Source organism: Falco biarmicus, chromosome 14, assembly GCF_023638135.1.
Source record: "Falco biarmicus isolate bFalBia1 chromosome 14, bFalBia1.pri, whole genome shotgun sequence".
NCBI lineage: Eukaryota > Metazoa > Chordata > Aves > Falconiformes > Falconidae > Falco > Falco biarmicus.
This window is the reverse complement of record NC_079301.1, coordinates 7,626,524-7,644,328: the sequence shown is the minus strand read 5'-3', so window position 1 is coordinate 7,644,328 and position 17,805 is coordinate 7,626,524. Positions and strand designations below refer to the sequence as shown.

General features: G+C 50.9%; 1 protein-coding gene across 1 annotated transcript; it reads left to right on the top strand.

The window, feature by feature from the left end:
* The first annotated feature begins 462 nt into the window (after positions 1-462).
* Positions 463-16,465, top strand: F9 (coagulation factor IX). Its single transcript, XM_056359884.1, has 8 exons — positions 463-589; positions 3,703-3,866; positions 4,211-4,235; positions 6,074-6,187; positions 7,944-8,072; positions 10,189-10,427; positions 12,651-12,768; positions 15,721-16,465. Exons 1-8 carry the CDS (start codon positions 523-525, stop codon positions 16,266-16,268), a joined length of 1,404 nt encoding a protein of 467 aa, XP_056215859.1. The 5' UTR covers positions 463-522; the 3' UTR covers positions 16,269-16,465.
* Positions 16,466-17,805: the final 1,340 nt, after the last annotated feature.

The following is a 17,805-nucleotide window of genomic DNA, read 5'->3' as shown; positions in this document are numbered from 1 at the left end:
GGAGCAGCCAGTGACCCTGCCTGGGCAGAGGCTGCCCTGCTCCACGGGTGCCTGCTCCCCTAAAGGAACCATCAGCCCCAGGGCCACCTTCAAGGGAATTGTGCTGGCTCTTTTGGATTAAATGTGGACTGTGCTGAAGCCTGTGCAAATGCTGCTGTGTACTTTCATACGGCCAACAATATCACCTGGGTAGGTATGGTAAATGCAGTGCTTCAAAGAAGTTCATGACGCTGAATTCATTTATTCTTGTGCCATGCTCAGCCCCCAAAAGTGGCAGTAATATCCTACAGGGGAGGAGATGAGCCCAAGGACTGCAGCTACCTAGCAGGTTTCTTGTACGTGGCCGTGCCCCCTCCAATAAGACCCGCGTTGCCATTTCAAGCTTCAGCAATGGCACATCTGGGGAGCTTAAATTAAAGGGTTACCCAGAGTAAATAAACAAGCACTTGCACTTTGGAACTATTGACTGAGCTCCGCCACCCGAACAATTTGTTAGCAAGAGGTTTGGGCAGTGGGAGGAAGATGGCAAACATCCTCCTTGTACTCTCCATTTGTCTTCTGGGAGCTTGTCTGGGTGCCGAAAGAACAGGTGGGTTCATTTAAAACCTGGCAAGATGTTCACTTTTGGGTGCAGGGGGTTACTGACACAGGTGAAGTGACACGGTCTGTCACTTGACGGTGGACAGCTTGTGCAGTCTCATAGAGGTGAGAGCTCAGAGGGATTGCTGCGTTTCGTAGCTCCTCTTTTTGAAGCTCCGGTTCTTTTCTCGGGAATGAAATAATAGTTTTTATGCTGATTTTACACAGAATGTGTCACAGGGATTAATTTTTAGAATGGATTTAAAAAAAAATATTTTTTGCAGCTTTTAAGCCTTCAGCGCTTGATTCAGCCATTTTAGAATGCAGGCACCCACACACAGAAGGAAAAAAAGGGGAGAGCATTGCTGGTGGAATAACATCCACACCGCTGCGTGTGCCATCACTTTGTCCTGGAGTACAAACAAGTACTCACATCCATAAATCAGTCATTGGATTCAGTACTGCGAGAACAATTCAAAGCCAAAACCAGCATGAATTTAAGACTAAGATGCAGCCAAAATTGTAGACAAGATAGAACAGCTGATGGATGTGGGCAATCACACATAGTAATGCAGGCTGTTGCTTGATTTATTTGTAGCAGCAACAGTTCCAGCAGAGGTTGGTTCACGTCCAGTGCGAGTACTTGTTTGGTGCAAGGCTGGACTTTCTTCTTTCATTAAAACATTGCAAGTAACATGTTCAAAAAAAAAAAAAAACCAAAAAAAGCCTCTCTCCAAAATGTTTGCTTAGCAAGGAAAAGTGAGCAGAACTTTGTGTTGGGATCACCGCCCACCCAGGGGTACCTCCTAGAAAATACTATACTCAGCTGGCAAGCCAGGTCTGTCCCACAGCCCCTTGGCCCAGAGACCCACCTCACTCCCTCCGATACTGGTTCAGAAGTTGGCAAGTCGCATGTGAGCACATTCGTGGTGTGAGGATGGTTTCCAGCCAGGGTGAGTACCATGCCTGTGACCCCACGGAGCCTGCAACCTTCAGTTCAAACCAAGTATCGCTTGTAAAGCAGCATGTGGGATCAGTAAGCAACGGAGAAAGCCTAGAGGGATCTGAGGGAGGCAAAGCTGCATTCATTAAACTGAGTTCTCTCCCATTACACGGGTTAATTACAGCAGGTGCCTGGCACAACCCACTGGGAAGAGATGGAGGAGTGGGTCTAACGCGGCTGCTTTGCTTCACGCAGGGCAATGTGTGGCTGCCCCACATCGGGTTCCCCGGGCACGAAGCACATGGAGACCCCAACAGCCTTACAAAACCAAGGAAGGCTGCTCCACCGTTCCCACCTGAAACTCTTCTGCCCAGCCTGGGGACAAGCTGGAGGCTGCAGCCCGTGCCATGGGGAGAAGGGGACAGGTCTCCAGCGAGGCTGTGCACCCCCGCAGTGCCACCATGCTCTCAGCACCTGGCTCGGCAGAGCAGGCTCGCTGGGGGATGTACATTCGTGTCCCACACATAAACCACCCTGAGCTGGGAGGGGACCAGCCACCCCACAGGGGCTGCAGCATTTGAAACAAGCCTGGCTTCTTCAGAGGCCAGTGCTTTACCCATCAACATCTACTGCCAAACAGACTAAGGTCAGGATTTTAATGCACTCCTCCTTTTTAACCAAAAACACACCAGCATGAGGAAGGCGGAGGTGCAAGCTTGCTGTACATTGCAAAAACTGTTAGTTCAGTCTGCTGCAGAGAGATCTTTAGGTGCAGGGGCTGGTTACACCATCAGCGGCATGGTGTAAATCAGAACAATCTACCTGGGGCTCATGAGAGTTCAACAAACCTGATACTCTGCGGCTTGGGAGGGGCTGGGATCTGCTCTGGATCAAGAGCAGCAGGTAGCCATGAGAAGGAGCGAGTGGCTGGTACTTGCACCTCACTCTCCTCTGCCCACCTGGCTGAGCCTGTGCTCTCCTTAACCAGCAGAGGGGCCAGAGCCACGGGTGCTGGAACCCCTTCCAGCACAGAGACCCTAGATAAGGGTCCACGTCCAGGATGGCCACCAGCAGCTCCAAGAGCTGCTCTACCGTGCCATCTGGTGACAACAGGGAATGTGGCTGCAAGTGCCAGGAGGTGGCTGGGGCTTGAGGCTGGGGAGGCAAAAAAGCAGGAAGTTCCTCTGGAGGAACAATTTCTTTTTTAGAGTGGTGGGATGGGGGAAGAGTGCTCAGCAGAGGCGGGGGTCTCCGAGGGGTGGGTCAGGAGCAAACACTGGTAGGTGGCTGCCACAGGAGGGCTGCTGCTGCTGCCCCTGCCGATGGGACACGTGGCCCTGCTGGGAGAGCATTCACGGTACCACCATGATGGGACTGCACGTCCTTCTGTCCCTCACCAGGCAGCCACCATGGGAAGGCTGGTGGCCACTGCAGACATCCCAGCTAGACTGTGGGTCCCTGCAGCACCAGCAGCTCTCTGCTGGTGGTGCCTGCCCAGGCACTTGGTCAGCAAGGTGAAGGAGGATGCCCACCACCTCGTTGACATGATGTGGTCCAGGAGGTGAGGAGGGCTCATGTCACCCCTCCTGCCAGCAGGAACTGGTGGTACCCCAGCACATCGGCAAGGCTGAGGAGCAGGGAGAGAAGCAAATGGCCTGTGGCTTCCAAGGGCCTTGGCTGCTTGCAGAGGCAAATGGCTTTTCACAGCCAGAACAGGCAGAGGCAGCTAAAACATGACAATTTCTGTGTCCAGCAAGACCTCACCAAGCAGCAGCATGAAAAAAACGTATTATTTCCTCCTCTCAAATAGCTTATTCCGGTCTGTGCATCTATGACAGGAGACAGTCATACCATCCACTTTAGGGTATTTTAAGCATCAAACTTCAGTGCTCCTAATCACCCCCTCACCATCAGCCATGTCTGTCTATTGACTGCTTTGACCCTTGGCTCTCCAGATTTGATCCTCTGAATTGCACGTAAGTTAGACACCAAAGAAACCTCAAGTAGACGATAACACTCCTGAAATGTCCCTGGCCATGGGGCAATGGGGGCGGGGGGGATAAGGGGGTGAATGCAAGAACGGGGATTGCTTTCTAGAACAGAGCCGGGACAGCCCATCCCAGCTGCACCACATGATGGCACATGCTCCTCTCTAGCTCCTATTTCTTTTCAAATTGCAGTCTTCCTCGAGAGCAAAGAGGCGAGCTCGGTTCTGCACAGGCAAAGGCGAGCCAATTCAAACAGGCTGGAAGAGGTTATTCCTGGGAACCTCGAGAGAGAATGCATAGAAGAAAAATGCAGCTTTGAAGAAGCCCGAGAAGTGTTTGAAAACACAGAGAAAACAGTGAGTATCACTGCTGCAAAACGGCAACACCTCGTTCCCCCCAGTCTGCACCTCCAGGAGCCTTTCAGGCCAGGCAGAGGGGGAAGGAGAAGCGAACAGCAAGGGCAAACCTGCAGGGGCCAAAGGCAGCAGCTACCGTGCTTTATGATATCGTTATTTTGTGATCCATCAGATGGGCTGGGGAACTGCTTTAAAGGTTTGTTCGTGACCATTGGGATGACGGAGGTGGTTGTTTTCCTGCAAGTTTTTTGCTTTAGCTTTTGAGTCATCCCTTTACTGCTTCAGTCAGGCAGTGTCCAGAAATTAGAAATCGAAAGAAAATATATTTTTTTTTTCCTTTGCAGATGGAGTTCTGGAAAACATATATTGGTAAGAGCTGCTTTTTCCATGTTCAAATGTATAATATTCACCTCTCAATGCATAAGTAGCATGATGTTTATTGAAGCAAATTTATTCCAGCATTCAGAAACTGTGTTATGACAGAGCTAGTCAGAGTCACGCACCCTAAATCCTGCAGCCACCCAGCCTGGGCCTCTCCCATTTGTAAACAAATTGCAACCAACAACAACAACATTTCCTTTGTTCAAGCAGGTTTTTTGAATAAACTTCAAAAACCTCACAGAACAAAACCAGTTCACGCAGACCACTGGATCCATTCAGCCCAGGTCCAGCTCTGGGCTTCTAGTTTCACCCATGGTACAGAGTAAAACCAGACAGCAAGAATTAACACCCCTCCAGCAAACAGCAAATGTTCTGTTCTCAAGCAGAGATCTCCAGCTAAGGCACAGCCTCGCGCAAGCACAGCGTGGATCCCTAGAAATGCCATATTAAAGTGGAGCTTCAACGTGCTCATAGCAAATGGCTGTTTCCAATTCACACCAGTGGCCCCAAACCCTTGCTTCTCCACCATCTGCTTTCCACCATCCATTTTCTCCTTTTCAGCCTCCACCCCCAGCGACTCCTCAGCCCCTTACCGAAAAGATTTCAATGCCCACCAAAACAATCTGAAACTAATTTTAAGGGCCTTTCAATAAATGAACTGCTTTGTAGATTGGCAAAGCACCCAGAGCATCTCACTAAAAAGCCTTAAATAATTCAGATTATTCAGTCCAGACTATAAAATTTAAAAAAGTTACATTTTCACTGTAGGACTGTCCTCCGAAAACCCAGCTGCTGAAACTCAGCACTGCATTTGTTTCCCTGCCACTCTTCAAAAATAACGAGCACCATGTATTTCCCTATCACCCAAAGTGCCTGCTTTACTGTTCCGCTTACAAGCTGCCATTCCCAACGTGTGCAGCCTGCAGGAGATCACCCCTCGCACAGCACCCAAGTGGTACCAAGCCCCGATTGCCCTCACTGGGCAGCAATAACCCCGCAGCCCCCCCCTTACATGCAAACCCCAGCACCACCCCTTAGGCAAGACACCACCGTTTTGTCCCTGTTTGCAATCTGCCTGTTGTATTCCAGCCCGTTCCTGAAAGCACCGTTAGCAGCCACACTTACTGGTGGGACACAAACAACATTCCCCTTCCTCCGTGCCTTTGCAGAACCATTTCAAAGCGCATTTCCCTGTAATTTAACGTCACTGAGTCACTCCTCCAAGGTGTTAGATCACCAGTTTTGCAATGCTGGGTATTTTTATTAAAGCCTTAACTTCTGAGCTGTAGGCAACTGTGAAAATAAAAGCCCTGACATATGAAGAAAAATCTAGGCCAATTCATAGTAGCACAAGATGTAGAAAGAACGAGCGACTGAGGCTCTCAATCTAATATACGGAGAGGTCTCCGAACCCTAGTGGACAAGCCCAAACCTTCAGCGGACAAAGACAGTAGCGCTAGAATGATTCAGATTAGGAAATCCTAACTGTTCTTGAGGAAGCAAACTTTCTATCTTTGTCTAACTTTTCTAACGAGGGAGACTGAAGAGGAGTTCTGCTGAAACGGGTGGAATTAACACACAGGGGACAGGGCACCTAATCAGGACTCGGTACGAAGCACCGCTGCTGACGCTACCCCGGTGCTGAGGTCGGCTGTTGTGCACTTGGGAGCCAGGATCTGACTCTATTTTCCATCACAAAGAAGGAAGGTGTGCAGTCTCTTGCTCGTCTTTGACAGGAGGCTTGCACAAAACAAGGCTCCAGTGCTTAGTCGGCACCAGCCGTGGTGGATGCTCATGTTTGTTTGTTCTCCTGTCTTCTCTCCAAGATGGAGACCAGTGTGACCCCAATCCATGCAAAAATGGAGCCGTTTGCAAGGACGCAGTAAGTTCCTATGTGTGCTGGTGCCCAGCTGGGTACGAAGGCAGAAACTGTGAGATAGGTACGTACCGGGGGCTCATCCTGTGGGTGTTCTGCCCTACTTGAAACCACATCAGATCCAAGTGGGTGCAGAGTTCCACCCCACTAGGGGACAGTTTCAGACATGTTTTGCCTTGCTGTTAGGCACTACCTAAACGTGCAAATTCAGCCTGTTGGCAACAGGATTACAGGGGGACATGCCTGGGGATACAGGAGCGGATGTCTCTGTCCTCTCCTGTCCTTGGTGGAGCCCCAGCTCCACCTCTGCTGAGCACCGAGGTGCCCGCTCTTACGCAGGGTTCAAGAGAGACACAGGCTCAAGGTCTTTTGTTTGGGCACGCTGCGGCTGCCAGTGCAAATGTTGACACAGAGACCTTCCTTTATCTCCCCAGCACAAGCCTTTCCGGGGCTGCTTGTCAATCAGGGGTGACATGCTCACCTGCTGAAAACGGCAGTTTTCCACCGACCCCGATGGGGCCCCTGTGCTCTCAACCCCTCCCGTCCTTTCCCCACTCCAGGCTGGGCAGCAGGTGCTGAGCAGGGCAGGATTATCACAACCTCCTCTCAATGGCACTCTGCTAAATTCATAATTATAATTATCACTAGCAACCTTGATTCAGAAGGCAAACAAAAGGCAAATATTTTCCTGATGGGTTGAGGAGTTTATGAAAACCAAACAGCTGATAATTTAAGCAAGTGGGATATTCAGCTCTTATATTTATGATATAATCAGGGGCTGTGCGGCTCACATAATGTGCTAGACTCACTGCACTAATAAAAGATTCTCTTTCTAGTTGTGCTTCTGCTCTGGCAAGAGAGGAGTGTACGTTAAAAAGAGCATTTCAAAGCTGCATCAAATTTAAATAGTCTCATTGCAGATTTCTCGTGGAAGTGAGACAGGAACAAAAATAGAGCTAGAAGTGAGGCGTGAAAAAGAGCTCTGTAAAAATAGTAAATGATGGTATTAAAATGGCTACAGGAAGGGAGGTGTCCTTGAGGAAGTAGGAGTGGAGTTAATCTGCTGTGAAGTTATTTGAAAACTCACTGAGAATTAAAAGGGCGTCTGCGGATTAGCGGTTTCCCACCTCCAAGAGACGGGGTTCCCACCGCAGATGAGTGTGAGGTGGGGTGGGAGAAGACACACACAAGTCACGTGAATCTTGCTGTGCCTCAGGTTGGGACGCGTTTCATCAAACATCCTGCTGAAACGGGTCTTCCACGTCAGGCTGCAATGATTTATTGGTATGTCAGGAAGAGCATATGGCTTTGCTTGAGGTTTTAAATCCAGAGCCCGGCAACAATCCCGGGACAAAGCCCTTCTGGAGTTCAGAGTTTGTTCCCACTTGACACAAGATGTTCTCTGCCAGCATCCACAGCAGGGCTGGATTGCTGTAAGCGCAGGGCAGGAGGAGAGCAGCACGACGGCAGGGAAATCACGTGGCTTGTAACCAAATATTTGCAGGAGTCCTTTACGGTCAGGCTGCCAGATTTCAGGCAACATGCAGCTGTTGGAGGCAGGACGCTGTGCCAGGGCCAGGCAGGACCTCTCACAGGGCCATTCTTCAACCTGCCTTCTCAAAGAGGTGCCCCGTGCTCCTTCGTTATGAGCGGAGACATGATGCGGAAGGAGAACACTCCTTGCAAACAATCATCCATTTTCCATAGTCTGGGACAACCAGAGTGGGTTATAGGCTGAGCCCAAAGGCCCGAGTCCCAACAAATCTCTGACCAGTTGTATTTCAAAAGAGTTTTCACAGTTTCATTTTCATTTCTTTCAGACTTCACCTGTGCTATTAAAAACGGAGGCTGCAAGCACTTCTGCAGGCATGACCCACCGCAGAAAGTTGTGTGTTCCTGCGCTGCTGGCTATAGGCTTCATGAAGATGGAAAATCCTGTGAACCTACAGGTTGACTTTAACGTGTTTTTAAGAGATTTGGGTGAAAGTTTCCAAGGTCTTGTCCTGGATTTAGCTACATGAACCTCACAGAAATGCAATCTCCTGTTGGAAACCAGCCCTGTTTTCCTGGTTAGCAAACGTAAAGAGCCTGACCCTGCACTTTCCCAAGGGCAGGTGTGGGGTCAGGCTTGAAGGATGCATTTTGAACACACTTTTTTTAGCCTAGTTGGGTGGAGAAGGAGGGGAGTCGTCCAGGAATTTGTTCACAAGGCAAATGCTCATTTCAGATGGCTGCTCGCACAGGCACCTCTCCCACCTGCAGCTGCCTTATATTTCTAGATACGGATCAGTAGTTTTCTGGAGGCAGAAACGTGATATTCACCTACACCAGCATACACACTGGTGTCCAGCCAGCCAGAGCTCACTCCTGTGTTCTTCCAATAGGAGCCACTATTTAGTTACTGATCCTACATAGAGGATGCTCAGGGCTTTTTCAGAAAAAGACAATCTTTCTTATTGTAAATACTCCTGATTGTCGGTTTGATGGCTGGCCCTTACTCACTGTCTTATAATTACCTGAGCTGGATGGCAACAAGTGAAGCTTTGTGGTGATGCAGTCCTCCCAACAGTGTGCATCTGCACACAAAGACCCTCAGCAGGAACTAGGCTATGTGGTTTAGCTGTGGTATTGAGTGGGGTGGAAGGGAAATGTATTGCTTGAGGCTGCAACTTCATAAAGGGCTAAAAAATAGACGGTTCCTGTTACATTCCCCAACTTCACCTCACTCCTGGGCTATTACAACACCTCTAACTACACCAACATGTGCAATCCCAACCTACTGCAGCACGGCAAGTTAATTGGGCATCAACATCTCAGAAGCACATCTGGCAGAGGAAAGAGGAGATCGAGTCGAGAAATATTTTGCCATCTAAGGTCAATTTAACATTTGATGCTATCACAGTTCGAACACCTGAGAGTAACAGATTTGCACACCTAAGCTAGCATGCAGGCACCTGCACAGGTGAGTTAGTTTCTGAAGGTCTGATAACTACAGCCAAGGATAATTCCAGCTCCTGAAAGTGCTGACTTCCAGCAATCAGTGTAGGAAGTATCTTAGGCTGGGAGTCCTGTTAATGGAGATCATTAAGAGCTCAAGCCTGTGTTGCCCAACATGCTGTATCACTTTCACTGGACCAGAAAGTTTTACTGTTAGAAATAAGATCATCTTTCAGGTTGGGTAATTGTCCTTCCTGCAAAAGCTTAGCTTTTGTTGGCTCTGAAACATTCATTTCCTAGCCTAACCTCACACCTCAAGGATAGCACTTTCCATCACTCAACACTTATTTAAGCCCTATTCCTAAAGTGGACTGTATTAAAAAGGAAAAAAATATCTCAGCAGGCCACACTTACATCTGATTTTACACTGATGTTTGTTTGCACAGTGCTGTCAAAAGCTTTTCAGATGAAAGACAATGCCTGATGCTATTTACTATTTCAACTACCACTATCAGCAGGCATTCAGCGCACACTGCGTAGGAGACAAATGGGAAGAGCTCATCTGAAATGAGCCTACAGATGAGATCTTCATTAACAGAGAAAATCTACAACTCTAGAGTTTATTAATGTTTTCCTCACCTTGGTGCCAAGCAGGATTATCTGTACAATTGGCAGATATTACTTCCTGCCCTCTCCCAGCTGGACTTTTATTGTTCTGGAGTTCCTTGCTGTAGAAATGTCAGCCAAAGGCCCGGCTGTCCTCCACAGCAAGCCTCCCAGGTATGCAGCTCCGCATCCCGTGAGATAAAGGCACAGCTGCACTGTCCTGTCGGACGTGCACTCTCGCACAAGCTTTATTCTTTTTAAAAGCTGTTCAGATGTCATTTCTAAAGCCCAGAAACAATTCCTGCTTTTGCTGCTCTTACACATTACCTGCACTGCAGCTCAAAGGCACAGACATCTGCTTGCATCAGAACACACAGTCGGCGCATGGCCCTGCGTGTTCCGTACCGGTCCCAAAATAGGCAGCTGAGACGAGGCAACGTTTGCCTCCTCACTGCTCCTTTGATTGCTGTAACCCTCAGCATGATACGCAGCCAGTCGTAACCGTGACTGTTTCTCCCCCAGTGCCGTATCCCTGTGGAAAGATCACAGCTCCTGAAGCGAAGAGCAAGCTCACCCGAGCCATAAATACCTTTGAGCACTGGAACATCACCACCGATAATGACGACGATGCTCATGATGAGGTGCTCGATAACGTCACAGAAACCAGCACCGCCGCCACCACGAAAATCACACCGATAATTAAGACGGGCACCAGAGTTGTTGGTGGCTCAGACAGCATGAGAGGCGAGGTGCCTTGGCAGGTACTGGCCATTTCTGCAGCTCCCCTGTCACCCCAGCAATCGCGCTCTCTATTCATTTCCTTCTGAATGCAAGACCATGTTACTTCTACACACCCACAGCCCATCTCTAAGGTTAGTTTAGCAATTGTTCTCAAGTCTAACAGCAGCACCGCTTCATTCAGTTCACAGTTTTATGCCACAGCAACAAAACCTGCCTCGCTGGGGGTCTATGTGGCAAAAAAGCCAGCAGTCAGACCACAGCAGCTTTAGCTGGTGGGGCACAAAGGACCCAGTTTTGAGCTATAGCAACAGATCACCCAGTAGTCCATGAATTTACCATGATTAAGCTGAAGGCTGAAGGGGTCGAGCTTTGCAAGGAGCAATGCAGATCATTTTTTAGCTCCATCAGTTGCAACAGATCCATGATAATTTATACCAACAAAGGATCTGTCCTTGTATGACTTCTACCGAATCCAGCCGCTCTTTCTTTATCCAACTTGCAACATCCTAGTCATCTCTGCCTCACCAAGAATGACATCAGAGGCGAGGGGGGGCTGCAAAGAAACCTCCTCCAGCCCACCACGCTGCAAGTACTTTAAAATTATTGTCAAAAGAAAAGTTAGCTCCTAGCTTGGATCTTTTCAAAGTCATCTACTGCCCTTAAATTCTACTCTGACTTCAGCAGGCACAGAAATCTCAGTGGCTGAGAGTGTGAAGTAATAAATCCAGATGAGGTTTTAGAAATGGCAAATATCTTTCAGTTGCAAGCTCTGGCACAGACCGGCACTGGTGATGTCAACGAAAAGCTGCCCTCACAGGGACGTAAATGCCCATTCACGCAGATCAGCCAATCCTTCTGCATCTGCTGAGGGAGAGAAACAGTGAGCAGGGTGTATGTAGAAAGGTCAGGAGCAGGCATCTGCCCTCCATTTCGGAGCTAAAAAAGCCAGCAATGTGCTGGGGACATACACGGCCACCAGAAGCAGCAGCAGGAGGTTTGTTGGAAGGTTGTGTTTTGTGTCTGAAAGGAAGAGGCCGTACCACTGCCCTAGCCGCGCAGAGCTTTCTGGCACAGCCTTTTGTGGGACAAACCATAAGCGATGCTGGCACCCACCATGCATTCACAGAGAGTCAAGAGGAGAACCAGAAAATTAAATAAGAGAAATTGGTATCCATAAAAAAAAGTAAATTCACACGTTACAAGTTCGGCTAGTTGGCTGTGCTCACAGAGACCTTTACCTCCCTAGGCACCCTCCAAAAAAGATGTGGTTGCCCTTTTGCCAGCTGGCAAATGAAGATGCTCAACATGCTGGGATCCAGGCAACAGCCAGGAGGGGTGCTCCCTTCCCCACGGGGTTCAAGGTGGTTGTGGAGCTCAGATCCCAGTGATGGGTCTTATGAACCATGTCTCTGGTGGCTCCGCAGGCAGCCTCGCACCTGCAGGCACGTGTGGCCACTGGGCTCTGTGGCGCAGCAGCCCCTGGCAGCCTGCGCTGCCCTCCCGGGGATGGTGGCATGGGCTGGGGCAGAGCCCATGTGGGACTCCATGGAGGGGGGTGGCTGCAGGCACAGAGGCACTTTGGTTTATTGCCATGGGGGAGCTTCATCCTCTGCGTTATGGACGCTGACCTCCTTAAAGTGCAGCCGGCTCTGCCCAACGAGGCATCAAACGAGTAAATACGTGAGAAGTATAAGGCAGATAGACGGTGATGAGCCACATCACGTGAAAGGAACAAAATGGGTGAATTATAAAGAAAACCTTCTTTGAAACACAATCCTCCGAGCCAGCTGATCAATTTAATTAGAAGTTTTAGCATAAGGGATGTCCTGGGTTGTGCTCCATAAGTGCTGAGGCAGTTAGATGGCCAAATGAAATGGGTAGTTGAGATTTTGTCCCTAGCTAACTAGTTAAGATTAGTCACCAGCAAAACAGTTTTAGGATGCATGGGCAGAAGTGGTTATATTTCAGACGCTTTGAGTTTTATGTGGAGGTTTATGCCTTCCCAGCCTGGCAGCAAAGGGAGAAGCTCAGCGGGGCAATAATACACGTGCGGGGCAGTGCTGGCCACCCTCTGCGGCAGGTGGAGAGGCAGGCACTCCCTGAGGAGCAGCATCTCAGGCAGCACTGGGTCTGTACGGCCTAAAAGTAGCCTTGTCCTACAGCCAAACAAAACCCCTGCATCTCACTTCTCTTCCCTGCCTATTTAACAAACCCACAGGTATGATTTCCTTCTGCTCCCACAGGTTTATCTGGTGGACAGCCAGGGCGTGGGCTTCTGCGGCGCATCCATCATCAACGAGAAATGGGTACTGACGGCGGCACACTGCCTGCAGCCAGGCGACGACGTCACCGCTGTGGCAGGTGAGACCCTCGGGCAGCGCGGGTGAGGGATGCGGGCAGGGCTAGCACTGGCCAGGCACAGGGCACTGCACAGAGCCCTGGAACCCATGCCACCATGATGGGCAGCAACGTGGCATGAGTTGCTTTGAGGCACCGAGGCCCCAGTTGCAGATGGCAGCATTTCAGCAGCCTGGTCCCCTGCAGGTACCACCACCTCTGGTGGGAGCGGTGAGCTGGGTCTGTCCTTGCTCCCAAAACCACGGAGCTGCCGGACCACGTTGCAGACAGAGCTCAACCTGACCACAGGCAAGCACACCTGAGCCAGAGAAGACCCCAGGCTGCTTAAAAAATCTGTTGAGTTCAGCTGAGATGCTGCTTCATGAGCTTGTGTGATGGATTTTTATCTCTGCTTGCCATGCAGGATTTCTGCTCTTCTTGGGGGTCACGCTAAGTTTTCACACAACTCTCTGAGAATGAATTTGTGTGGCTGGCGCAAGAGGGGCACCAGTAACCTGACTAGCTCCTTGCAAGGAGAAGATGACTACTTTTGGTTCTAACTTCTTTAGAAGTAAAAAGAATTTATGGACTGAAGTAGACAAATGGGGCTGGCATGCAGGAAAGCATGCTTTTACAGTAGGGTCTCTGGGGACTTAGGCAGGGGCAGTGTGGCCAGACTGCACAGCAAGTGTTACTGCTACTTTACAATACAAATGTTAACTCTGCTTGAAAAAAGGGTTTTCCCCCCTGACTCGTGGAACCCAGCTGTTCCAGACTGCCCACTAGGCAGCCTGCTGATAACAGCATGGCACCTTGGCAAGCATCGTGGTGCCACATTTCACAGCTGTGGCAGAATCAGCTTCTCCAAGTTATTTGTTTCCCCTTGTATGAGTATCGAGTGTAGGAGGGTTACACCGGTGGCTACAGGAGGGGAACACTGACATGGTTAGTAATTGCCACAAGCAGCGCCGAGAGGAGGCATGGAAGAATCATGCTTTCTGTTTAAATGCTATGAAATGTATCAGTGGCAAAAATGACATTCTACCTGAACCTCCAAGTGCTGAGTTCATGTCTACAGAAACAAGCTCATCAGGAGGGCTCCAGCTGCGTCTTCATCTTCCACGTTACTGCAGCTGAGCTCCTGGGTGTGCCTGGCCAGACCCTGGGGACCCAGTGCCATGGGGCTGGGCACCACCTGCCCCGTGCTGGCAGGACAATGCTCACAGCTTGCACACAGCATTTTTTGCTATCTACTTTCAGGTGGTTTTGCTGGAAAGCCCAGCACAAAGCCCAGCCTTGCACCTGCTAACATGAGAAAGTACATGCCCAGCGCAAAAAGAATCTCCCTCCAGAAAACCACATTTCCACCTGGCAGAGGTTTTGCATTTGCTGCACCTGTGTGCAAACTGTCCCTCCTTTCAGGCTCTCTCCTGCTTGTCACCCACCCTCTCCATTTAGGATGCGTTACCAGCCAAGTCCCCTTGCACTACCTTCCCACGGCTCTGCAGCACTGCTGGGCTTCCAGGGCAGGACTTTGGACAGGCAGCAAGTCAAGAAAGCAAAACACATTTTTTCAGGGCTTCAGGGACTATTGAATTTGTGCCTGTGCTATGTACAACATCCAAGTCCTTTACGTCCATTCACGCTCAATGTTCAGCTTTGTACATAGAACCCTGGGAGGCCCAGAAACTGATAGCAGGGGGTGGAAGAAGCATTCCCCTTCCCTGTCCTTCTTTGCCTCTCCACTTCAACCCCTGAAGCATATTTTCAGATCCCCAGCAATAGTAAGCAGCCGTAGCATAAGAAAAACCTTCTGAAAGTCTCCCCCACATCTGTCTCGCACTTACACTGGAGAAGCACAGCCTGCGAGGCAGCTGACGTTCACACTCCGCTGCAAAGAAACCCTCACAGAGCACATCAGCCACCAAAGCTGCCTCCGCCAGGCACCAGCATTAACGTGAACACAGAAAGCTGCCTCACCTCTCTCGCTGGGCTCCGTGCTGCTCCTCGCAGGCAGACGCAGCAGACACAGGACACTGCCAGGGCCAGGAACGCTGCAGATATTGTTTAGAGGAGATCGTATATTCTGGAGATTACAGCAAAGCATGTAGAAATACCGCAGCAGGGGTTAAACGCGCCCTGTGTCTCTTGGGCTGCAAGAAAGCGAGGGGGGAAAGTCATCCTGCTCTTGAGCCTTCAGCACAACCAGTTCACAGGCAGGAGAGGGAATTCGGCTACAGGCAGAGCCAGGCGCTGCCCATTTGCCAACCCAAGAGCAGAGAACATTTTCCCTTCCCTCTACCTGTTACACAAGCCGGAGGGGAGGTAATAGGCTGCCAGCAACTCAATCACAGGAGCCTGAGGCTGCCGGCAGCACCCTGCATCATGAGCAGCTGAGCCTCCCGCGTGCGACAGGCACCCAGGGGCACCTGGGAGCACTGGGGGGGGGGGGGGCATTTGTAGCCCTCTGCACTGCATTCTGCATTCTGCCCCATGGTTGTGTGGTTTTATAATAGAGAAGTTGGGTTTCTTTCCACCAATAAAGGACTTATTTTAAACAAAGATTTTCAGTTTGAGAGGCTTTCCCTCCTTTGATGCAAGGGCAACATCCCCTTACATCTCTTTGAGGGTCCTCAATCCCAAAACAGCCACGCTGTTCCTAAGCTTGGCTAAACCATCTGGACCTTTGGCACTTGACTGGCCGGTGTGTGCCTGGTGTCACACTTTGGGGTTCAGGTTCTGCCAGCTGCAGGGACCCAGCAGATGCTGCTGTGGGGGAACCTCTGACACCTCTTGACAAGGAGCAAGCAGCCTTGCCAGCACCAGGCTCAGAGCAGCCTGCAGGCTGGGGCACACAGTGCTCATCCCTTTGCAATCACCTGGTGCGGCTGGTATCGCATCGGGGTGGCATCCTCAGGGCACGGCCGCTGGTCTGGCCACAGAGGGGTCCAGCCCAAGCCACGTGTGTCTCCGCAGGTGAATACAACACCAACGAGGAAGACAACACGGAGCAGCGGCGTAAAGTGGTGAAAATCCTTCCCCACCCCACGTACAACGCCACCATCAACAAGCACCACAATGACATTGCCCTCCTGGAGCTGGACCAGCCACTCAGCTTCAACAGCTATGTCACCCCCATCTGCCTCGGCAGCCGGGAGTTCACCAACACCCTGCTGAAGCATGGGATGGGGACGGTGAGCGGCTGGGGCAGCACGCTCTTCCGTGGCCGGCCGGCCACCATCCTCCAGATCCTCAAGGTGCCCTTTGTTGACCGGCCAACCTGCCTCAAGAGCACCTCCACCACCATCCTGCAGAACATGTTCTGTGCAGGCTTCCCAGCCGGCGGCAGTGACACCTGCGGGGGTGACAGTGGAGGTCCCTACACCACCGAGATTGAGGGCACCTGGTTTCTCACGGGGATCACCAGCTGGGGCGAGGAATGTGCCAAGCCAGGTAAATACGGCATCTACACCAGGGTCTCCAAGTACCTGAAGTGGATAAAGGAAATGACGAGGCTTACCTAACCCGCGGGAGCTTACGCCACGCTGGGGTTCGGACTGATTCATTGAAGAGAGACCACAGCAATCTATGTGGTTTTTCTCAGAAATCATTGCAATTTAATAAACATTTCTAAACGAACCAATTTCTGCTCTTGGGAGGCAAAAGTTGAGAGAATACCGTGGAAATGTAGTAATAAGGAAATAAAAAGCCCTTTTAATTACCCGTGACTACATTCCTGAACACACCGGCACTGCCGAGATGGTGTGAGTCCCCAAATCCCAAAGGCAGGGGCTGCTGCGGATGAGCTGGGGCATGGTTCACACATGGCCCGGGCCAGCGTGCCACCAGCATTGCCCACGGCTGCTGCACAGCACCACAGGCGAGGGGAGCCCAGCAGGCGCTGGGTGCCTTGGGCACCGGCATCCAGCTGCGGCCTCTGCAGCAGAAGCGCAGGAGGGAGGTGAGCACGCGGAGCATTGCACCCCCAGTGCTCTCATCCAGGCGTCTTCACGTGAGCCGGGCTGGGATGGATCATGGGCAGCAGGAAATGCTCCTCTGCTTAAGGATGGCACAAAATTGGCTGTATAAATGACCTAAAATCTGTATAAAACTCACCTAAAGGTAGTAGCAGGCTTTACACTAATGATTTCTGCTGATCCCTGTTCGGATTATAAAGAGAACTGCTTAGTGCTCATTACCTGCCCTGGTCTCTGTATTAACCGTGTTATGTTAGAGGCTGCAGCCACAGACGTGGCTGGTGGTGATGGAGGCAGCGCATCGCCCTTCCCAGACGACCTTGTGGGCTGTCCCCGGACTACAGACAGCATGGGACACCCCAGTCCAAGCAGGTGGCACAAATCTTGTTGGGGGTGCCTGCCCCGTGCCCAGGGTGGGCACTGGCACCAAAGCACAGGGACAGGGGGGTGGCATCTTGGGCATCTTGGGGCAGAGGTCCTCTGTCGGGCTGATTCAAGTGGGCTTAATTTAGTTCCCAATTTCAAAGGAAGGGAAAAATTCCAAAGGACAGGAGGTTTACCTCTGATCAGTGCTGGTTCGCCTCGTATCTCCTTCCACAGAAAACTCCAGGGGTGCATGGGGAAACAGCGTGTCCTTTGGGAACCACGCCGTGGTGCCTGGCACAGGCAGCTTGGGCACAGGCTGCAGGCACCACGCACAGGACCACGGCACACCCCCAGAGGCAGAACCCCGCTGACAGGGGTTCTCCTCCTCCCGCCTGGTGGGATATGCCCCCAAGACCACCTCTCCCCCCATGCCACCTGCACAAGGGCTGTTGTTCCCAGCACAGACCCCGTGCACCCACCCATGAGTACGGCCCCATGGCCCCCAGCCCAGAGGTGCCTCCGGCCCCATGCTGGGATGCAGGGGAGGCTGGTGATGGAGATACCCCCAGCCGGGGCAGGGTTTCAATAGCTGCTATTTCAGACATTGGTATGAGTGCTACGGTGCCTCTCCCAATTTCATTGCCGCTGTGATTAGCAAGAAGCTAACTGGATCATCTGCCGCTGCTTATTTTAAAATCAAAATGCATGTAAGAAGGTT

Excerpts from the sequence above, each read along its gene's own strand:
- F9 (XM_056359884.1), top strand. The coding sequence starts at position 523 with ATGGCAAACATCCTCCTTGTACTCTCCATTTGTCTTCTGGGAGCTTGT. Across the intron at positions 3,867-4,210 it reads TTGAAAACACAGAGAAAACA|ATGGAGTTCTGGAAAACATA; the intron begins GTGAGTATCACT and ends TTTCCTTTGCAG. Across the intron at positions 8,073-10,188 it reads AAAATCCTGTGAACCTACAG|TGCCGTATCCCTGTGGAAAG; the intron begins GTTGACTTTAAC and ends TTTCTCCCCCAG.